The 24,502-nt window shown below is 36.2% G+C and overlaps 2 protein-coding genes across 3 annotated transcripts in view; one reads left to right on the plus strand and one right to left on the minus strand.

Moving 5' to 3' along the window:
• Nucleotides 1-1,751: 1,751 nt before the first annotated feature.
• LOC122528488 (E3 ubiquitin-protein ligase TRIM9) lies at nucleotides 1,752-24,300 on the minus strand. 2 transcript variants are annotated; one of them, XM_043653681.1, is made up of 9 exons: nucleotides 22,592-24,300; nucleotides 21,608-21,895; nucleotides 10,913-11,008; nucleotides 9,249-9,642; nucleotides 8,870-8,902; nucleotides 7,605-7,777; nucleotides 6,443-6,581; nucleotides 4,495-4,725; nucleotides 1,752-3,990 (listed from the first exon to the last, which is right to left on the minus strand). In XM_043653681.1, the coding sequence occupies exons 1-9, from the start codon at nucleotides 23,078-23,080 to the stop codon at nucleotides 3,662-3,664; spliced, it is 2,172 nt and encodes a 723-aa protein (XP_043509616.1). In that variant the 5' UTR covers nucleotides 23,081-24,300; the 3' UTR covers nucleotides 1,752-3,661. The 2 variants fall into 2 exon arrangements, with proteins under 2 accessions (XP_043509616.1, XP_043509617.1); XM_043653682.1 differs by lacking the exon at nucleotides 8,870-8,902 and having other exon boundaries at nucleotides 22,592-24,298.
• The window catches only part of LOC122528506 (calmodulin-lysine N-methyltransferase), a 33,141-nt gene continuing 13,569 nt past the window's right edge, over nucleotides 4,931-24,502 (plus strand). The window contains exons 1-3 of the mRNA XM_043653724.1: nucleotides 4,931-4,941; nucleotides 5,914-5,916; nucleotides 9,671-9,678. The gene's annotated coding sequence lies outside the window, so the exon portion shown is untranslated. The remainder of the gene's footprint in view (nucleotides 4,942-5,913; nucleotides 5,917-9,670; nucleotides 9,679-24,502) is intronic.

Here is a 24,502-nt window from a genome sequence, read left to right on the forward strand (position 1 = left end):
TTTAAACAAAAGTTGATCTCGTACGAATTCCAAAATAGATAGCTCCGAACGTAAATAAAAAGATTTCCATCAAATAGATAGCTCCAAAAATAAATAAAAAGATTTTCTAAAACTTCTTTTTGATAAAAATATCAAGAGTACCTCTGTTTTTTGAATTGAGTATGTGTTGTAGCTCACGCCAAGACGAGATCCAATGAAATCTTGAAATGATTGGAGTCAAATTAGAACGAATTTAGGTATTCACGAATGGTCGATTGTTCGTAATATATTATAACAAAATCTAGTATCAAGACAGTTCTTGCATTCAGTCTTAATTTGTCATCGGATCAAATCGTAGCTTGATCTTAATTTGCTGAAGATGTATTCCTGTAATGAAAATGTTATCACGTTGTTAATATTTGATGAACGTGAAAGAAATGTGCATGTACGTGTATATGTGCACAAACGTGTATAAACTGGAAAGTGTTGCCTTTACTTAAATAGAAAATAAACGCGAAGACATATCTTGCCATTACGCGTGTGTTAAAGACACGGATCCTTAATTCCTTAATACACGGTTTTACATTTACCACATGTACACGTGTATTTTAATATACGTTAAAAATTACGACATAAATCTAACATATATCTGACCGTAATCCAAGAATACGCGACCATTGTTTCGTGGTTGGAAAGCGGTTCTAAAATAGTCCGAGTTGGTCACTTAAACACTAGCAAAATAATAGCTAGAAGACACGCGAAAAATAGTTAAAGAAGCACGTTCCGTATAAAATTAACGATCGAAATCGACTTAACGAGTGTTGGAATATATTAGAGCTGCTATTCGTCCGAATTTGTAAACATTATTATATAAATTAAATATTACTATTATTACAATAATAATATTATTATTATTGCGCGCGGATGCTTACGCATTTTTGAGAATTTAAACGTTTCAAAAATCTACGAAATGTACATAATATGTAAAATTGTAGAGAATAAAGTAAAGCACGTATTATAATATTCAGCAAATGAAATTAATAATTCTTAGAAATTTGGAATTTGTTCATCAGAAAAATAATTACTTCAATAGCAATTCATATTCTCAATTGCAGAAATAATTACTTCAATTAAATGCATGATATTTTCAAGAAGCTAGTTAAACGATGCGATCAACTGTATTTAAAAAAACATTAATTATAATATTAACATTATGACATTACGATTAATTACATTTAAAAAATGTTTCATATGCATCAACTTAATATCCACTCTGTTGAATATGAAATTATCTCTTCGAAGAAATTAGATATACCTATCTATATCTTCCATTGAATGGTGACTGTTTCAAACAGCTGACAGTCTCTTAGTATCCGCTGTAACTCATCCCTCTATGTCCTTCTTTCATTTTCTTCTTTCTTCAGATTTCCAAACCACAACATAGCCTAAGGGGACAGGATTAAATTATCTACTGTTACCTAGGAGGAGATCGAGGTCATTAGCGGTTATGTTTGCTCGTACATCAGAAGAAAATCGTGGATATCATTTCACCGGAATTTTCTTTTCAGGTAATTAGAGAAAAAGGGAGAAAACGAAAACGAATTCAAGGAAAATAATGATGAGGGACCGAAGAAAAAAGATAAAAAAGTAAATCTTTTCGAGAAGAAAAAAAAAGAAAAGAGGAAATGAATTTCCTTTGGAGATGGATCGACGTGACGGAAGCTCAGTATGATCTCTCGGGTGTAGCATGGAAACGATCACGAACCATCTTGTCAGTTTCTAGCGTGTTTTATTGATCGGATAGGATTGTAAATACAAGTTGGCAAATTGATCGGAAATACAATCGGAATACGTATATACAAATATGTACAACGCCGATCTTGATCCTCCACGCTGGCTGGGAGAAACAGTTTCACGAGTGTGCGCTGCAACATCTATTTTAAATAAGCTTATATTCGAATAGCTCTCGTAGCTTTCGCTTCGAACGAAGCTGAGAGACGCTCGCTCGCATATTTCTACGTACAAAAGAGAAACAAAAAAAAAAAAAAAAAATGGTACGAAAAAAGAAAAAAAAGGGGGGAGGGAGAGAACGACGTTGGTTAACAACAATGAAAAATAGCGCGATTAAAGCAAACAACTTGGAGAGAAAAAAAAAAAGAATAAAAAATGGGCGCGACAGAACCGAACGCGAAAAGAAGTAGACGAGAACTTCTATCGGGGTGAGGGACTAGAAAATCGTTTATTCGACACGTTACTTTTCGTTACAAGCGTACGAGTTTGTGCGCATGTGTGCTTGCTTGCTTGCTCGTAGCGTGTTCTGCTTTACTTGCTTCACTTCTCATTTTCTCTCTTCGTTCATTCCTTCCTTCCGTCCTTCTACTCTCTTCCTTTCCTTTCTGCTTCCTTGCAATGCGTCTTACTAAATATCCATGGAGCTTACCTTACGCCTACACGCGACTACTACACTTATACGTATCGATATGGATAAGAATACGACCGGGCTGACGATCGTCAGGCGAAAAAAAAAAATATTTTTCGACTTACCTACTTCGTCGAGAACCGGCGGTCTCCGATTCGACAAATCTCGCTACTGGCAGTGATCTTGCGTGTGAAAATTCCGCGCGCCGAACGAATTATTATCGTCCATGTTCGCGCGATAGAAAAAGGAAAAATGGATATTTCGAATCGTTCGGCAGGTCGTCTAAATGTACTTACAAAAATTGTAAAATTTATCAAAAAAGATTGGCAGTGTCAACTTTGTCAGAGAAAAAAACGTCGTTGCGCAAATACAATGATCAAAATGAGAGATCGAACATGAAACTGTTGAAGTTTTCAATTAGCTCTGAAATATGTTATTAGTTGTGCAATGTTATCTTTTCTGTTTCAAGAAAATCATTTTTCATTTAAATTTAATTCCTCGAAGAACAGAAGAACGTCTTTACGGACACTGAGAAGTTTCTTTTTCATAGTTAAATCTATCACCATCTCAAAGATTAGAACCTCCTCTTTACAACGATGCCTTAACATTTGTTGTATGATTCTTTTCTTCACAACGCAAGAGTTTCAAATATTGACAGGTTTTCATCGATTGTAAGAATAAAACTTTCAATACATATAAAATTGAAACATGAATTCCATTCGTATACGAAAGAAATGGAAAAGAATTTAGAAAGATAGAGCTTCCCTTAAAATTGAGAATTACATATATAAAAATCACCATTTTATTTTCTCCTCTATATCTATTCTGCTTTCAATCAAAACCTCTCAAGTCTCAAGTTAACTTGAAACAGAAAAGATATCGAAAAGTTCAAAGGTCACAATAAACAACCTTTGCTTCTAAATATTAACAGTTTCGTTCGATTCCTTATCAAAATAGTATCGCCGAACATCGAGCAGCAGTGAAAACAAAGTTTACCAAAAAAAAAAAAAAAAATACTGAGCCACTCTTTGAGATCTGCAGAATAAGAACTAAAATTAAGTATGAGAAAGTTGTAACAAACGTCGAGTCGTCGTCGTCGTTGGCCAGTGATTCAGATCGTCAGTTGGTATCACCGAGATTCTCCTCGACGATCTTCTCGAGCTGACCGTTAAATTCCCTGGACGATTTGTCGGTCGGAGCCGAGGCGGAACCGAGCGAGCCGACTTCCTGCAAAAGGCCCTTCTTCAGGACAGTTAGGTACCCCTAGCTTTGAATCGTGTCCGTCATGTATTCCTCGTGCAACGCTAACAGATGACGAGGCACGTCCAACGCCGTGTGCAAGGTGACAGTCACCCCGCGGTTCAAGCTAACAGCCGGATAGAACACGCCGTACAGATCGCGAAACGCGATTCCCCCTTGCGGCTGATCGTTGACGAAGAAACGAAGCGTGTGCGTGGTGTCCAGATCCAAGAGAACGCCCACCGTCGAGCCCTGTTGCACGCCACCTTCGGTTCTTTGCGCGTGCCCTCCGCCGTGCATGAACCAAGAACGCTGCCGATCTATGTACATGCTCCAACCTTTGTCGTCCTTGCCTAAGGATTAATAATGATCCAGAAGTTAACATATTGCGCACCGAACCTGCTCCCAGAGCCCGAACATTTTTGGAGCAACAAGGAAACTTTGTACAATGCATATATGCACTTCTTTAATTTAGATTGATAAAATATTCTTAAATATCACTATATATTTTTTATAATAATTGTACGTCTCCCAAAATGATTGAAAATGATAACTTATGCTGTTTTGGTTGAACTTATATTCTTTTGGCCGATCGAAGATATATATTGTTTCATTATTCAGACTCACCTCGGTTTGACGAAGTTTCTCGGCAACGATATAGAAATTTTTTGACTTTTAGTAAATATGCTGACATAATTTAATTGATAATTACCATTCGTCAATTCTACAACCGACAAACGGTCACAAGGAATTTGAGAATAGGCCGCTTTTGTCTTCCAAAGATCGCTTCCAAAGCGAAACGTGAGCAAACCGAGCGCTAGGATCAATAGCCGTAGATTGTGCCTAAATCAACTTACCGAGCATTCGATCCCGCGATACTTCGGCCCTGGCTATACCAAACGCTGGATCTGTGTCGCTGTGATAACGATCGATCGTCAGCTCCCAATAATGAACGCCCCGTGAAAATCCGACGCTCGATAGGACGACTCGGTGCTCGTAACCCTCGCAGGATGCGCTCATCGCGTCCTCGGAAATTGATACCTCCTGTGGTATACCGGACGCCCCGGTTGCCCACGAGAACCACGCCACTGTCCAACAAAGGATCCCCCAATTAAATAATCGACCGATCGATTCTGCTAGCCGGGCCATTGTTCCCGAATGACGGCGACCGACGAAATCGAGTGGACAAACTCGAGTAATACACATCGTAGTCAATGCCGTCGTCACTTCGATCATCGGAAACCGAACGCTACGCGAAATGGAAACCCCGGAACTATGGCCAAGGCTATAGGGCACACGTGTGCGTTGAAACGCGCGTATCGTGCGTCGTAATGTAACGTGAATGCAAAACGTTATTTTGCATAGGTGAATGACGCACGTTCCTATATGTACATCGATTCCAACGTATCATCTCTGATTACTGAATTAATATTGAAAATTCAAAGAGAAGGCAATATTAGAAACCAGTAGAAGATAGTTTCTTTTTTCTTTTTATCATACAATCTTATAGTCTTATAAAGTGTATAAGGGTAGATTATAAGACTATAAGATTATACGATATAGCACAGGTCCAGTTCCATAAGATGTAGATATTAAAAGTTCCATAAGATGTAGACATTAAGAATTAGTTACAGAGTTAGAAAATAAGAAAAAAAGATGTACAGAAATACACATTGTAAACATCCTAAGCCGCCTAGGCAAGGATTATAATAAATAATAATTTTGAAAATTCGAATGAAACATCTCTTCGACTTCGTATCTTTTATGATACAATGATGTTCGCTCAATTACTCACCACACGTGATAATTCTATTGCTCTTAGAATAAATAATAAGATATCGTGTACAACAATATGACAAGTGATTGATATACGTGCGTGTAATACTTTAATATTTAATAAGACTTGAAATTTCGTTCAGACCTTTCAATTTTAATACGTAAAATATTGTATTAAAGATTTTAATTGGTCTATTTGCACGTTTAAAATTTTCAACATCAATTCTTATTACTAATAAACAGAATATAAGTGTATATTTCTGTCACTTATTGTTTCTATTTCTTTTCACGTATTGATCACTTGTACGTATAATAATCGTTATTTGAATTAATAATAATCATAATAATCAACAATAATTAATTAGCAGTTACTTTTATGTATATGTAATATCATATCTGGTAAAATATATATGTGATAGTTCTATTTTTCTGGTAAAATAGAAACGTAGAATATAATTTTAGCCGTTTTATTTTATACAAAATTATCATCTATTATTTAGTCTGTCAAAAATATTATGAAATTATTAAGCGGATTAATAAAAAGAGCGTCGCAAAAGATATTCACCCTGTATTTCTATAACGTTTCAAAAAAATCGTTTCAACGTCCGTATGAAAACCTAGTCTAAAGCTCGTGCGAGGTGGATACGTGCTATACGTCTCGTAGACCAGAATTTCACCTTTCAACGAAATTCTCGTTTCCGACAGACTCTCGAGGCGCATATCGCACCGAGAAATTCTAGCCGAGACGAGCATCTCCGAAATCGTGTCAGCCTCGTCGCATATAAATATCGTCGTCGCATCGATGAGATGAAATTCTAATTCCTCGTGGCGCAAGTTCGACGGATCGTCGACTTTATTTCCAGCCGACGTCGATATTTCTTTCTCTCCTTTTCTTTTTTTCTTTTTTTTTTTTTTTTCTTCTTACTGCCAGCGAGAAACGCATAAATCGCGACACGATCGAGGAAAATACAAGAAGACGAAACGACGACGCAAAACGAAGGGAAAGAAACGAGAGAAAGAGGAACTCACCCTCGGCAGTCTGAAGCCCGATCAACTCCGAGTATTCGCCTTCTCCGGCGCTGTTAAATGCCCTCACTCTGGCATTGTAGAGAGAATTGAAATGCAATCCGTCCACGGTGCAGATCGTCTCTCGGCCGCAGTACACTTCCTGATCAAACACACGATGAAACAATTAAAGGTCAATTTATACGAGCACTATCCGTTCAGGCATGGAACGATCCCATTTAAACAAACGTTAGACGATGAGATACTAATATTTGTATACAGTGATTACCTAAGGCTAGTAGCTAAAATATTATTGAAACTATTCATTATGTCGAAAAATGTTAAATAATTTTCCTGTGAAGTGGAAAACTCTTATTTTCTGATTCTCTAAAGTTCAAGAATTCTAGCGGTGTTTGAAGTTTCCTCATTCAAAGGAAGTCTACAACCTAATTGAAATTTTAATTTATTAGTTTAACGTGAGTTAAAAGTTACACAGTAAGGAATCAAAGGGAAATTAGCAAACTTCCATAAACTTTCAATAAGATAAGAATGTAAGAATATCTGAAACTTTTATCTAATCAAAAAATGACATAAAGTAATGATTTTATTATGGTGTAGATTATGTTCTCTTATAAAAATCAATCGCAATAAATATCAATTCTAAGTTTTAAACCCACAAAACAAAATCATCACTATGGAGTATTTCAATATATATTCCAAATTAACAACACTGCATTAAAACCTAAAATTTCATGTTTCAAAATTAACATGAATTAATATATAAATGAGTAAATTAAACGATTTACTTCAAATTGTTGGCATATTCTAACCACGACTGCACCGATTGAATACTTACTGAAAAACTTTTGCAAATTGAAGTTTATCACCCCTATTACAGATTGAAAAATAGGAAATGTCAGAAGTGTCAAAATAATTTATATATATTAGTTTTAGTAAGAGGCCACGTTACTTGCCGTGTTACAAATTAAATAACACCAACAGTGTTTCAGATATTTCAAATTATCAACAGCATTCTCAACATGCTACAGTTTTTTTTCTGTTATTTGCTAATGGAAAAAAATTACACCACATTCTCGATTGAATTTACTGATTTGCACGAGCAGTGGCCGGGCCACCTTCGGTATTTCCTCCGACGCGATGGCTCGTCGAGAAATTTGTTATTTACCCTGAACTCGCCACCGCACCCATCATCCAGTTCCAGTAAATACCCTTCGATGGCGGGACCTCGTTGACCGGCACACCCAACGATTCCGTGTCCAGGTGGAGGTTGCCAAGCGACTGTCACGCTGTTGTTCTCCGCGCTGCACTCTTCCGGTATCAATATCGGCGCTCCGGGGGCTACAAAATTTTCCCATTGTACGTAACCGATGACCAACCAACGAAATTAGAGAGACGATAAAGAAACGCACGGGACGACGATTCGGAACGGAGCTCTTGTTTCAGATACGCTCCGGGGACACGTCTCGTCGACGAAACTTTCCCGAGAATCTCACAGAGGCGAAAAGTTCCGCGCGATTGGCGAACGCTCGAGAATACAATCTCTCTCGAGGTTTTTGCGCGAAACACTTTTACGAAACTAAAATTACGGTACGACATCGTCTTTCTAAAATGTCTTGGATTAACTTTCCTTCGGAAAAAAAGGGGAAAGGGAGAGACAAAAGACGACTTGAACAAACCATATATACAGAATGACCTAATAACTCTGTTTTACCTTGAATATTCTGTTATTTGTTAATTTCATGATTTTGTATGATGTTGAAGAGAAACATAACACGATACAAAGTATTTATCTGTATCTTTTTAATCCTTTAAATGTTTAATCCGTAATTGTTATAATCAATAATTAAATAATTGATTTACTTATTTAGAAGGTTCAAAGAGGATATAACATATTACAACATATTGATTAAATATGTATATTAAAAGATAAATGTAATCTTATTTTCTTATATGCTTGTCATTTAGACTTCTCATAATTTTAAACGCTTAAAGAATTAATTGATATGCTACAATTATTTTTGTCTCTATATAATAGTTGGCTTTGAGACGAGTTCAAAAAGATATGATCCAGATTGTTCAGTGTGAAATGCGGTTGAAAATAGTTATAAAATGATTTTTTCTTCTTTTTTTTATTTTAAAATATTTCAAATGTTTTAAATGTTCACGTTCCACTCTATGCAAAGTTACAACTTTTAAATTGGCTCGGTTAAAAAAATATAAATGACACTGAAATTTCCACAAATTGCACACTACATGCTATATACTAAAATTCATTATTTTTCACATTGTTACAAATAACAAAGATATTCAAGGTGATTGAAGTTACTGAGCCATGCTGTGCCACAAGAAAATACATGTACAACGAGATTATAGAAATGTTTCCCACGATAAACTAGAAACGTGGAATTCGAAATCCCTTCGCCCAATTACCTGCAATCGGGAATCGTTCTTCTCCTTCCGATGCTGCGTCCAACATGAGGCAATAGTTTACATTCAATCAATAATACCGAACAAAGCATGTTTTGTGTCCAACAATATATATCTTTCATCTTTCTTTTCCTTGCATCTTTAACAAACCAGAGACGATCTCGACGATCAAAAAGAGAGTCGCTTTTCTTACTTCTTACACGTTATAAACGTCGACTGACTCTTTGATCTGCCTTCCGGCTCAGAAAGAAGAAAAATACGCGGAGGAAGAAACGAGAACAAATCGACCGTAATAAAGAGAAAAGCTCGAAATAAGGAAAAATCGATTCGAATGAGAAACACAGAATTGAGAAAGAGACAGAGAGAGAGAGAGGAAGCTTACGTTTCAACTGAACAAATGTAAGTTGATCGATAGCACGACGTAACGGTTTGTCATCCAGAGTAAGATCGAGCAACGGTAGCCGAGCAATTTCTTGAACACCCTCTGCGCCGCCCCAAGAACCAGCAGCAGTAGCAGCTCTAACCGAGAGCATGCCGCCGATTTGGAGGAAAGCTGCACTATCGTTCTCCTTCAGAGCTTCGATGCAGAAAGTGAGAAGCGCCGTGGTCGCCTGTAGATGAGACGCGCATCTGGCTACTTGGTCCCGCAAAGAACGCACCCTCGCCTCTCTGGTTTGCCGGGCTGCTTCGATTAGCCGAGATTTCCTCGCCTGCAAAAGACTCACCAGATTCGCCACCCTATCCTCTACCTCTTCCTCTAATGCAACGCACTCCTCCTGTTAACATACAACAAGATTGTCAGAGTCCGATTTGTATATCGATAATAATTTATTATTATTAATTTAACTATAAATTTATGTTTAATCTTTATTATCACTGTCATTAATTTATTCAACCAGTCGAATATTGTAATATATTAAGGAGTATGTTATTGTACATGTGTTATTATAATAGATAAAACATAAATTTACTATATACATATATACAGTAAATTTATATACATTAAATATATGTAACTTTAATCTATTAAACATAAATTTACTATATATGTATAGTAAGGAGTACAACTGATTAAAAGGAAAAAAATTACTGTAACTTCTCGTAAAAATTGCTGTAACTCGTAAAAACTTATTAGTACAAGTAATACTAATAATTCGTATTAATAAATAATTAATACTAAATAATAAGTATACATTTCATATATACTATTAATCTTTATTATCATTATCATTAATTCATTCGACGAGTCGAATATTGTAATATATTAAGGAGTATATTATTGTATATGTGTTATTATAATAAATAAAATTTACTATATATAGTAAATTTATATATATTAAATATATATAACTTTAATTTATTAAACATAAATTTACTATATATGTATAGTAAGGAGTACACCTGATCAAAAGGAAAAAATTACTTCTCGTAAAAATTGCTGTAACTCGTAAAAACTTATCAGCACAAGTAATACTAATAATTAGTAATATTAAATAATTATTGGTTAATATATTAAATAATAATTATACTAATAATTCGTATTAATAAATAATTAATACTAAATAATAAGTATACATTTCATTTATTAAACTAATTCTATTAAACTAATTTAGTACTAATAATTTAGTACTAAATATCAAACAAACAATTCAAATGTTAAACAGATTGCCTCTGTAAGAGATTCGCCTCCTTCAAACGATGATTTTTATTTTTTCATTATCGCAGAAGGGAAATTGGACGATGAAAATGAATTATTCGAACTGGCGTTGATAACGTCGAGATATTAGCGTCGCTAAAACGATGCGACCCGGTGGTTAACAACCGGCGTAGGAGGAAACGAACGAGGGAAAGGAGTCGAAATGGTCGACGGATGAACGTGGAATGGAGAACGGAAGAGAAGTAGGAGATGGGGGTGTGGCAGGGGGAGAAAGAGGAGCAGCTGATGTTCTCAATTATCGCGCGCGCACAGTCCTTCCATAATTTCCATAACGGAGGCCAACCCCGAAGCGATGAAATTTAAAAGGTACGTTCAAGATAAATACTCACGTGCACTTTGTCCGTCATTCCTTTGAGCCTCTGAATGAATTCTGTCGTCGAACGAGCTCTTTCCGACAGCTGTTGCAGATTTTGCGAGAGCTCCGTCTGTAACCGTATCAAACGATCATCGTCGTTAATTTTCAAATGACATATTTTCATAGTTCGTGAGTATACTTTTTTTTTTTAAATATGTGAAACATGTTTCAAATGAAATCTAGCTCTCGTGTCTGATTCGATTACGGACAATCATATACAATGTTAACTAGCAGGATTCCATTTTCAAACTTCTGATGAGTGATGATAGAAATAGTTGATGTTTCGGTACTCACCAGTTCATTGATTTCGCTTTTTTTTTTTTTACTAAAGAGTTTTCATTAATTAGAGAGGAGTTTGGGTTCGAATAAATGGATTTAACTAGCAAGAATTTATTTAATTGGACATTGGCTGAAATTTGATTCAAATGAACAAAGTTCCATTCAAATATCGAATATTGCAGTCATCAGGTCTCAGAAGAATGTTTACCGATATGTTAATAAAAACAACAGATAATGTTGACATAAATAAAAAATGAAAAATTTAATTCTCTGAATGTTTAGTCCATGTTGAAATATCTTCGTTAGGAGTTCACTGATTCTCTCCTCTAATAATTTTTCGTCCGTGTTACAGAGATTCAGATTCAAATAAATGGATTCAATCAACAAGAGTTCATTTAATCAAGTATTATCATATATCATAAATGAAGTTTTATCTCACAACGATACAGGTACGCTCTTTGTTTCAGTTAATCAATTTAGCCAATCTTTTGTGGCCAATTACCTGCTGCAAGAAGTAAAGGATTAACAATAAAAAAACCTTCTTCCATCATGAAAGTTGAAAATGTAAACAAGAATTATTATTATTAATCTCTTAATCGCGTCACGCTAACTGCTTATATACTTATGGATAATATCGTATTAGTTCGTCTATCTATCTATTTATTACAATTACTGGTCTTTCATTATTTATCGAACTAGACGAGCATCGATAGTTCGTGTCGAAGAGTAATTGAATTACTCTTCCTCGAGACACTCATCCTCCTAACTACGACCGCAACTTCGTTCCAGCTAATTTCCGCAATTTTACTCGCTAACTTTCCAAAGGAAATCCTATAGGCACTGCGGTGCATCGTCGTCGTGAAATTTTTTGCAAATTAATGGCCAAACTTGTCAACTCTCCATTATCTTTCCTACGCAGATGTTTTTATGTATTTTAAGATGGAAAATTTTTGAGATGCAAAAATTCATTTAATAATGAAATTATACTTAATAAAAAGTAAATAATGAAACATTCAAAATATAGCAAGTAAGTAAAATATTTAATTGTAATTCTATTAATAAGTAAACTATTATTATATAATAATAGTTTTATTATATAATGTAATTATTAATAGTTATTATTATATTATTTATTATTTAATAAGTAAACTATTATTATATAATAACCATTTTCTATCTAGCTTCCAGTTCTATCCACAATTCTATCCATAAAAATATGAGTTGGCGCAAATATGGACAAAGTGAACTGTATTTAATCGACCACGAATTATGGATGAATGTATTTCTTTCATATCGTCTCTAACATCATTAATTTGTCTCTTATTGTCATTAATTTAATTGGTCTCTTGATTATAAGACGGACGTACATGTGTACAAAGGACAAGTGAAGAAAAACAGTTTCGTGAAATCTGGTTAAATTTATTTTTCAATTATTTGGATACGACAAAAGTATCGTCGTATCTCAGGGATATATCGCTTATCTGTCGCAAAATCCACAAAGTCGTAAAAAAAAAAAAGATCGCGCGTCGCTTACTTTAATCTAGACGGCGTCACGACGTGTTAAATTAAAAGCCGGGTCGTCGACCGTTCGTTCTATTCTTTTCCCCATAAATCACGATGCACCGCATTCTCATCAAACAGTGATAACGTTCTTCCTTCCTTCTCCTTTTTTATCCCCATTTATATTTCACGTTAATCAGACCAAAACCATCGTTCGATGCGAGAATGTGAACACTCGTGCATCCACCCGGTGTGCACGCGCACACGTGCACTGCGCGTATAAAATCTTGATGAATAGATGTTCGTTCGAATCGAGCTTTCGACTGGAAGGTGTCCCAGTTTTCATGGCACAACTGGGAAGGAGAGGATTCCACTTGCAAACGAACGACGAAAATCCAAGAAACCCTAGCATCACGTCGTCCCGAATCCCAATACTCAAAGTTCGATAAAATGGCCAAAAGATTCCACGGGTAGGTTTTAATCCTAGTGCTAGTAACTGGTTCACGAACCATAACGAGTGACCAAACCGTATACAATAATTCGTCTTCTTTTTTGAATTCAATATATATATGTATATATTACTGGATAGAAATTACTGATAAGTAATAAATTTATTATTTGTTTCGCCTGGGTCATATTTCAATACACTTAAATTAAGATTAGCTACGTACGCGGCAAATAGACGACTTTAATCTCGTTCTTTCGATCGACAACTTACACACGTAGATAGATTTCCATTGGTCCGTTGATTGATCAAATCAACGTTTGCACCAGCTTCTAACGACGTGCCCTCGACAGCTGTCTTCTCGTTTAACGTTGGATTACGTTTCGCCAGCTTGTTCGAAACGATCATTCCCTCCGACGAAGAAATAACAAAGAAACGAAGACGCGTGCACAGCGAACTGTCGCGCTCATTAAAACTTGTCATCTACATCCTGAAAGATGTAATAAGTTCCAGAAGTTTATACAATCATGGCCAATTAGGAGCAATGGGAATTTTTAACATTCCGTTATATGTTTTTAGTAAAATCAATACCGAGCGAAATTTAATTACAAGACCATCGGAGAATTACACGTGTATTTTATAATTTACATACAGCAAAGTTGAGTGAAAGTAATCGAGTTGTATATCGAATGGGAAAAGAAAAGATTTGCTCGACTGTAAAGTCGATCCGGCAAAAATAAACGACAATAAAAAAAAAAAAAGAAAGGAAAGATACACTTCTGATAATGAACGTGAAATAAATATGTATCTACTCGCGTGACTGTACGATATACGTAGAGACAACCGCAACGACTATAGATTAACCGTGACCAAAAATTTATCGTTCGATAACGGACGAATTCGACGTAATATTTTCACTGGAATTGAGTGAAGCTATCAGATAATTGCCGAACCGCGATCACAAAGCACTCGTTGTGCTACGTACTGACGTACTAAATATATCATGCTGATGTGAAAGATGGTGAACCACTCGCGTTTGTCTGTAAAACGCGATTTTCTAGAAATACAATAGTAGAAACTCCACTTTATACGGACTCCAATTTATTTCAGCCAAATTTTAATCAATACCTGATCCATTGAACTCTTGCTGATTGAATCCGCTTACTTGAATCTAAACTCGTATTATGTGAGCAAAAAAATCACCAATGGAGAATTGTAATTACATAAACTACTTCTTTCCCGACAAGTTCACGTAGGCGAATTGGATTTAAATTTATATAATTGTTTATACGACAATTAATTTCATAATTATTAAATTCTCGATATTCATAAGATTAATATCATTGATGTCCAATTGCTATAATAGAAAAATAAGGATTATTATATATTTCATCAATAAAATATAAAATTTTTAATGATGGGTAACAAATTAATAATAAAATAAATATTGGCATTAAAGTTCAAATAATTCCAATTGTACGATTTTTTAATAAGGATAAATTAAAAAATTTTTTTGATATTAAGTCTGTAATAAAATATAAAGTTAATGAAATAATTATAATTATAAATAATATAATAAAATTATGAAATAAAATTAGATTATCAGTGTATCTTGAAATGTTATTATATTATGGATGAAATATATAAAATAGAGAACACTCATTTCTGAACAAACATTCACTGAATTTTTATTTTAATCCAATTCGCCCTGATTCATCTAAACGGAGTTCTACTGTATTAACGCCTAGTCAAATATCTCTCATTATCCTAAGCTCTTAACTTTCATTATCACTTACACGAGAATTGGTCACATTCGAGAAATCACAGAAAGTCCAGTTTATGCCACGTGTCACGTAGAGTAATTAAAATAAAATTAAAACAAAGAAATTTAATATCACTAACATAATTATTATATTGTGAAAGACGACCCCTTATGGGACCTCTGATTGAGAAAAATCTACGTTCTGTCTACAGACATTTGTCTTCCTATAGCAATATTAACTTAATCAAATATTCTATTATCTTTTTCTCCGATAACTTTTGTTATCGTCTATGTGAGAATTGGTCACGTTCGAGAAATCATAGAAAGACAATTAATTCCGTGCAGCTTACGACACGTGCCGTGTCCTAAAGTAACCAATATAAAAGAAATCTCTAATCGACCCATTCTATACACACCCTATGTCACGTGCAGACACGGCTATCTTCATATTTATTAGGTGGTCCCTGCCCTCAAACAGTGAGTCACCGTTTCTTTCAGTTTCGTTCACGATGCTTTTCCATCGTACACAATGTTTATTATATCCACATTTACAAACGCGTCTTATAAAATAAACGCAATTAAATCTTTCGTGTAAGTTTGTTTGCAGCAAGGACGTAGTCCCAATTGTTCCATAAAATTGGCTCTAAGTAACAAGTATAGTAGTTTTGCAAATTTTCAGTTCCGATGAAGAAAATAATTCCAGAATAAAAACAACATTGTTACTCAACATTAAAGGAGTTAACATATTCAAAACAACACCTGATTTTTGTAATTACTTTCCTGAATTGCCCGAAAGAGGAACTGCCGCCTTATAACAACAGACTCTTTCAACTCGAAAAAAATTTCCACAACCATGAACCACCAGGGGCATCTTTCGACCAACGAGCGCAAGATTTGCAAAACATCGCGACGATATTTTTAGAAGATGAAAGGGAAGGAAACGAAGCGGCTACGGCTCGTACACGTCATAGACCACGAACCGGCTCGCTCCTCGGACCATAACGACACCATAACGCGCACTATGGGGATCATTTTCTAGTATACGAAAGACATCCAAACGAGCCGCATATATCGTTTTATCGAAAAGATAAAAGGAAGAAATTTATTCGGGTATGAAAAAACGGACGATCACATGGGCCGTGGCGAGAACCGAGGGGTGTAAACGGATGGCCGTAAGGAGGGGTAAAGAGAGGGGAAAAATAGCAACTTATCGACTCGGCTAGGGTGCATTTTCCATCGTTAAATTCGAAATGGAACACGCTGGTTCAGCGTGAGGGGGGGGGGGGGGGAAAGCAAAGGACGAACAATGGAGGAGGAGAAAGAACGAGAGAACGTGGGGAAGAACGGCGGCGAGGAAATCTTCGCTCCATGGCACGCCATCGCCATGGCGCGTTTCGTGCGTAACAGCACTATGTAACGAGGCCCTCCAACACTGAACCCGCGTTTTCGTCCTTAGCTTCTGACCCTATGCGTGCAACGCGCACCACTTATCACACCGATCGACCATCGCAAATATATCTAAAACATCCTACCGATATGGTTACTATTATACCGAGCATTCAACCCATCTCTTTAATAATAAATTCATCGGCCCGCTCTGTACCTGCAATTTTACGTCTGTAATTACACTGTGAAACAACGCCGAAACTTTAGAAATTTATATATTAATTGAATTGCAGAATACAGAATTTATGCATGAGAACACATATAGATTTATATATGTTAAAAGGAAACAAGAAGAACTGGTGTTTAAACGAAGTTTAAACGATAACATTTTGATAGTGAAAGCACGTTACGTGAGAAATTGTTTTTCCACAGAATCACAGAAATAATTGAAGACTTAGTGCAATTTCGTTGGAAGCTTGATATTTTTGTTTCGACAATTACGGCTGACGAGTGTATTTCTACTGTTAATTTGCTGCAGGTTTTCAAATCTCGTACACATTTTTAATAAATGGCTGATACTTCATAGAATTTGAATAAGCCTTTTTTCAATCTGGTTAGAAAACAATATTTCAAACATTCTGAAATTTCCACAATAAACAGACACATTTAAAGTCACTGTGCACAATCTTCAGCCATTTAATTATTACATTTATTTATTCTTCTTATCAATACCTTGTATATGTTAAAATTAAATTAGAGAAATTCATTTGAATTGTATTTTACATTACAGTAATTTAGAAGTCTATACTTCTATGTACGGTACCTCCAGCTTTATTTGAGATATTTATATATAGAACTTTGTTACAGAGTTCATTTATTTGAATCGAATTTCAATCAATGCTCTTGAATCCATTTATTTAAATCTAGACTTCTATTATATGAACAAAAAATTACTAGTAGAGAAAGCAATCTACTATATGAACTCCAATTATATGTAAAAATATATAAATATGTATAAATTATACGTGCAAATGGAGGTTTATGTAAATGAAATTCTACTGAAATTATAAAACCATATATGGCTTCTTTGTGATAAGATGAAACACGAAAATTAGATTAAAAAATCTCACTTGAGACATATTACGTATCATTAGAAATATATTTTTGGTCGTGTCTAGATACTTCTGTAAATCAATGTATTTTATATTAGGATAACTTAATATCAAGACAAAATAATGTTTTGTCAAATTCTCCACAAAAATGAAATGCAATCGTCTGGATTGATAAATACAGTCTTAAATAATTAGTACCACTCACAATTTTAAAATCTTTCGTATTCTTAGTAAATTTTGAACGTCTGCACAAAACTTAATTTATATATATTATAATTTATATACATTGAATGAGCAATAGAGGACCGAGTGAATTTTTATACTAGGATATCAATTACAAGTAATAAGCATCTAATAACACACCATTTACAATAGGTTTATATCATAAAAAATATGATGAAACAGTAGGCACGATATAAATGGCATGTTGAAAAAGGTATATATTATTATTAATTATTAAAAAGTTAATATTGTTATATGCACTATATGTGTACTTTAATAGTTAATAAAAAATTATTATCAAATTATATATTCAGGCTGTTGAATTTTCCTAGAAATACAACAGATGTTGAAAATTGTAAGTGACCTAATTTTTTGACCAAGGACCGTAAACGATCTGACGTTTATTCGGTTGAATAAATGGCATAACATCGAATAAATTGCCAGAAAACTCGGCGTTCCGATAACGTGCTGCCAGAGCATCTTGCCTGCGTACTCCTCGCAATGCGCGGTCCACGCACGTGTATACGTACTTTTTGTTTATTTACCGAAGCGAGGACCCGTACAGAGTATCAAAGGCTGGCACTGTTTCAAGAACTATTTTCGTTTGTAAGCTCTCGCGTCCCCATTGCACTTTCCATTTCCCCTATATTTTCGTCTCATAATTCCCTTACCGCGATTCCCAGGATTCCCTTAATATTGAAATTCACCGCAACGTCGCGTTCATCAATCTGGCAGGAATTTTTCAAAAAAAAAAAAAAATCCTTCGAAACGGATGGCGACGCTCTCTCAAGTTTGAACGTACGACACGAAGCGATTCTCCTCGTTTCACTCAAATTTATACGCGGATAAGTCTTGCTCCATTGGCCATCTGTCAGCCATAGAACCCAGTTCCGTCCACCCTCTTCATCTCCTTTGTGTGCATGTTTGCAACTTACATACTTGGCTCTTTCTACTTTCGTCGCGTTTGTTTAGAAAATCTCCCTTCATCCAGATGTGTCAATTTTCAAGGAATATTCGCGCATCTTTGTTAGGGACGTACGAGAGTTGAAACGACATATGTGCGATTTGTTTAAAGTGTGTCCTCGCTGATGCTTGCTTACACTGTCGCAATGAGCACTAGATTTAAGGAAATATGTGGAATCTTACATACTTCGTCGGAGCGACCGCGATTCATGGACGACTCCTGATCGTTATGATAAATGAAACGTATTGAATCAAATACAACCAATCACACAGACAACTGTTTGACATTAAATGTACTAAGAAGCCACGCTGAACTATGATCGCCGAATTTGGACACCAAACATATTGTTGGTCTCTCGTCGACTAGTCGACAATAAATTACGAATTTTTATGCATTTATGGCAAATTAAGAGTTGCAAAAATGCGCAGAATGCGTATAATAATAATATACGCAAAAATATATAAAATATCCGAAGTAGAGTATTTATTACAATACATAGTGGATGAAACAAAATTGTATTTAGGTTTTTTTATATTTCTAATTATGTCTGTGGAAACTTCAGAATGCGTAAGTCCGCAGTCTAATGTTCATTAATAATTAATGTTCTTATATAATTCAGAATTACATGGTATATAAATAAAGCCAACGTTCATCAATAAAATATAGTGAGAAAAAACAAATTAACAGTTGTTGCATTACACGTTTCTAATCTGTGAATTTTAAAGCAACAATATATTTTTATAACACGTGTCAATAGTCTTGTGTCCCCAATCTAATACACCCTTGTTTATTTCAATATAGAGAAAATTTATTATCATTCGTGATAGCAATGTACTCATTCAATGACGAGTCGATGATACGATTAAGCGACGATATTTTCTCATTGATGAGCCGACAAGATTTCGTATCGAGATTTACTTTAACTGCAGCAATTGTCTTCGATTTATTATGAAACAAATATTGGAGCTATGTCAATAAAGTGTCACTGAAACATGTCAGACAGAATATATAAAGCATTTTACTCAGAAATAAATAGTAAATTCCGAACAATTAGTGAAATGTTATTACTAGGATGTGAATTGAAGATCATGGTATAGTATAGTTAAATTCGTTTCTACATTAGCCACAACAAAATGAAATTACAAAATTACTTTAAATATTGTATATAGACTTTAATCTAGCGATTGATAATTAGAAAATACACTAAATGAGCTATCACGAAATGCTTGAGAAATATTGTTCAAAATCATTGAAAAAAGCTGATCACAAAATATGTATTAATTCCTGAATTCAAAAAGAACCACGCAGACGATACTGCCTACAAAAGAGAAGAAAGAAGAAAGGAGAGAAACGAAAAGAAAAGGGGGAGGGAAAAGAGCAATCGCAGTGGTAGCCGCAACCACAAAGTATTAACGAGAACGAAGACGCGATCAGATCTTTCCTCGAGGTTCCATCCCTGTTCCGCGTATCGTCGCCAATAGCCAGCAAACCAGCTAGTCACGTATATGAAAGGCGTCTTACTTTGTACATACCTATATATATACACTGACTGACGCCATTTTCCAACAAGTTTCCATTTATGGAACCTAATGATACGCGACTCGTCTAGATGGTCTCGCGTACCTGAGTACTCGCTTCTCTCACGATAGGTCTCTCGATTTTCTACCAGTTTCTCTATTTATTCCTTCCACTCTCATTCGAAACTTACGAACTTCTCTGTCACTTTATAGGTGAAACCATGAGACGTCGTTTCGACACGTGACTGTCAAAAAGTTCCAAACGTATATATAGAAATGCCGCGTCAAGGATAGTCGCGTGAGAACGAGATGGGACAGCCGTGTGCACACGCGAACAGATTCGAGGGGTGAAAATAGAATAAGAACACTTGTCGGGAGAACATCGGGCGCGCTCCAATTTCTTCTATTCTCCCGATTATACGCGAAAAGGCCACGTGTGGACGTTCTCTTTTCTCCGGATCCTTCCAGCCCCTTTCTCCTTTGGAAGCATCGAACAATACATATTTTACGCTCCCATGGCAAGCCGGATGCGATCGCGATTACGCGAACAATTAATCAAGGAAACGTGCTCCCTTTTCTTTTATTTCCTTTTCCTAAAGGATATACGCGCTTATGCACGCCAGTTGAATATCGCGCAAGCATTTAAACTTCAGACTATCGCGCTAGACTTGTTAAAATTGTATAAAAATATAAGAAATTGTAGAAATTGTTGTCGACAGTCGTAGCTTGAATTAACAAAAAATCGTCCTATTCATGTTCGACTCGGTAATTACTAGACTGCGGAATTTTTGTGTAATATTATATGTTTTTATGAAGAGATTTTAGAAGATGGAATTTATTTCACCTACTAAAAATGATAAAAAAAATTATAAATTATAGTATAGTAAATATAATTATAAAGCTATTATAAAGTGAAATTTTACGCTTTAGATATTTAATGGGTGTAGTCTTGCATTATATATTACAGACGTACATATAATACAAGATATTATTATTACATGCAATATTCTTATGTATATTATATACACTCCATGCAATTTTGCACTTCGGAATTTCACACAAATGCGTAAAAATCCGCAGTCTACTAAGTACGACGTTGTCGTTTGTACCACGTGCTGTTTTATCCCATTTTCATCAAACTTGGTTCACAAAACCAAGTGACTAGGCAAGATCGCAAAAGCGACAGGCATGTGTTCGAAGTTTGAAAGAATCGCCGTGTCGTGCCGCGAATACCGAGCGATATTAAAATCTGCATCAATATTTCCCTCGACTGTCCTCTCTCTAGCTCCAGCTACGGTGGAGGTCATTGACCCTCAGTTGTTACACGTATCGAAATAGTCGCGTTCGTAGTTCATGAATGAATTTTAGAACCAGTTCCATCAGGGTCATAAATGTATATATGTATATTTGTCATTCCATCGAACCAACAGCGTAATTTTATATTTCAGTTTTGTCTCGAGAGTAAAGGGATACGATGCTCACCTTTTGAGCCTTGCAGGCAGCGGCTAACGGTAGAACATCATGGGGATGGGCTGCGTGACGATCTCGAAGACAGTGTGCGCATATCGCGATCTTGCAAAGAGCGCAATAAAGAGTCAACGGCTCGCCGTTGTGATCGGTACACAGCGGCGTAGTTTCCGCGGCAGGTCCGCGAGCACCTTTGCCACCACCGTTCGATTGCCAGCTGCCCCGAGGCGGGCCCAGATTGTGCGTTGCCAGAGGTCCCCTTTTCGGATGACACGATTCTCTGCATCCGTCGCAATACAGCACCTGAAACGTGTCCATCTTTTATTTTCCATCTAAATTCCATACTATCGATGGATTCGAAGAAGCAAATAATATTTATTCTCGGCTACGTTTCAAGAGGCGACGTGTGTGTCGTCTCGTTTTCGGCTCGGTAATTATCAAATGTAATTATAATTTTTAAATTATAGATTTAGATTATTATATTATTATATTATATTCAAATTTAGATTTTTTCCCATTAATTACAAATTAATTTTATAAAAATTGCTACAAAAATTGCTGATCAGTACTATTGGATTAATAAATAATAATAATTTAACAAAAATGAAATATCAGATACAAATCGTACGTATCAAAACGTACAATCTATCACGTGCAACTCGTCAAATTTAAAATCGCTGTTGATACAGGGGAAAGAACGAAGGGAGAAGCAATTTAATCCTACGTAAAACATACACTGAGATGCAAACTCGGTGAATATTTTCAACCGCGTAATTACGCAACGTGTTATCGTGTCACTGAAACAAATCAACGCGTGACGTACATATAAGCATTTTCATACGCGTTTTACCCGCGTGTAAATAGCGACTCTCGTGGGGAGAGTGGATGAATACATTATACGAGAGGATATAAGAGGGCGAAAAGAAAATAAGGAGAAGGGAGAAAGAAGGTGAAAGAAGAGAGGGACTAGTAGAAAAAAAAGAGAAAAAGATGACTGACCTCGCACTGCTCGCAGGCGACGGTCGCGTCCCGAGGTTCAGCCTCGCACATTTGACACTGCAGCCTCGTGTTTCGCGATTCCTGATACTTCTCGACGATACGCTGCATCGCCCTGTACTTTGGCAGATTGTGGGCTCCACCTTCGTCGAAGTAAACGGTTTTTTGGCAAACGGGGCACGAGAGGCACAAAGTGCCTCCTGACGGTGGGAAGCCGCCGTTCCCAGGTGTGCCGACATAGCTTCCTGGCCGCGAACTGGTGGACGTGCTGCTGCACACCACCCCGGAATCCGTCTCGGAAAGGATCGAGAGTTTGTCCGCTTCCTGGTCGGATCCCGGCGCGTTCGATGAATCGGTCGTCGACTCCGGAGGTGAGTCCGGCGGTGCTTGCAAATTCACCGCGCACGCCAGACAAAGGGCATGCCAGCACGGTAGTAATACCGGTTCGACGAACAGCTCCTTGCAACAAGGACATCGTAGCTCGTCCTCCATCCTCGCGACTCCTCGCGACTATTCACGACGAGAAACTCGTCGTAGCGGGCGCGCGCTTCTTTCTACTTCTCGCTATCCGACGACCGACCGTGTCCGTCTGATCGACTACTCTCCTCCGATTCTCTTTCTCTCTCTCTTTTTCTGCCTTTCTCCTCTTTATCTGTCTATGTATTCATCGATCTGTTTATCTATTCATCTACCTATCTCTATACGTCTATTTGCCTGCCTGCCTGTCTGTCTGTCTATCAATCTGTCTGCCTATTTTTGCTCTCTAATTTGCGATCGCGCTTCTCGTTCTTCTTATGATTCCCTCGATCGTTTTAAATTCTACTACGCTTTCGATTTTATTTCGTGCAATCTCTCTTTCCTTCCACGCCTAGTTCAATATTACACGCCTCCGTCCAGTAACAACAATTCGCGCGGCAATTCACCGTTTGCTCCCTACGAAAAAACCAGAAATTTTGTTTCGATGGCGGCTCTTTCCAGATTCATTCGTTGCACCAGAACGGTGCATCCACTTCTCTCAAATCGAATCACATTCGCTCGGGTGAAGCATTTTATATCTTCCCTCTCGTTCCGATTATCCTTCGTCCATCGACTGCACGGTAAAATCAACTTTACATTTTTCCTCGATCTAATTCGCAAGTGACGCCTCAATGCAACTCCCATATATTCGATTTCGTCTCAACCGAACCCGTTCGACTCTCGATTCAGTTTGTTCCTCGAATTATTATCGTGATCGCACGACTGGATCCCTCGTGTATTTAAGTACACGTAAATTTATTATTTCGTCTTCGGTTTCGTAAATACCGGCACAACGAATTCACCATACGACGCACATTGTGAGACGTCACTGAGTTGACTGACACCCGGACGCCGTAGTACCACTGCGCATCGCAATTGCGCATTGTTGCTCAGGGACGGCTCTCGCCATTCACCACCCGGCGAATATTTACTTTTTTACCATTTTTCATATCTCTTTTTCATCTCATTTATATAGTCGAGAATGTAATCGCAATTTACATATCTCTAAAAATTTGTTTCAACATTATTGAACTTCTCAAGAGAAGATGTACATATAGATGCAATAACATGCTACTTGTCATTTCACATTCCTTTAAAAAAAAGCCATAAACGCCTCACATTATTTACAGTACGGTCATTACACGAACGAATTTTTAAATCGATTTTTTAAATATTTACGTACGCGCACATTTATACGTGTAGTGCTTGTAATTTGTTCGCAATAAATAACAAATTGCAATTTTATTTTACTTATCCATCTTTCTTATTACGTTTTTAATTACAAGAGTTTTCTTTCCTCGCTTATTATTCTTATTTTTTTCTATTATACGCTATCGTTAAATTTTCATTAGATTATAAAATTCAATAAATTATAAGATGAAAAATGATAAGTAGAAA

The sequence above is a fragment of the Frieseomelitta varia genome, unplaced genomic scaffold (genome assembly GCF_011392965.1).
Source record: "Frieseomelitta varia isolate USP_RPSP 00005682 unplaced genomic scaffold, Fvar_1.2 scaffold_251, whole genome shotgun sequence".
Lineage (NCBI taxonomy): Eukaryota > Metazoa > Arthropoda > Insecta > Hymenoptera > Apidae > Frieseomelitta > Frieseomelitta varia.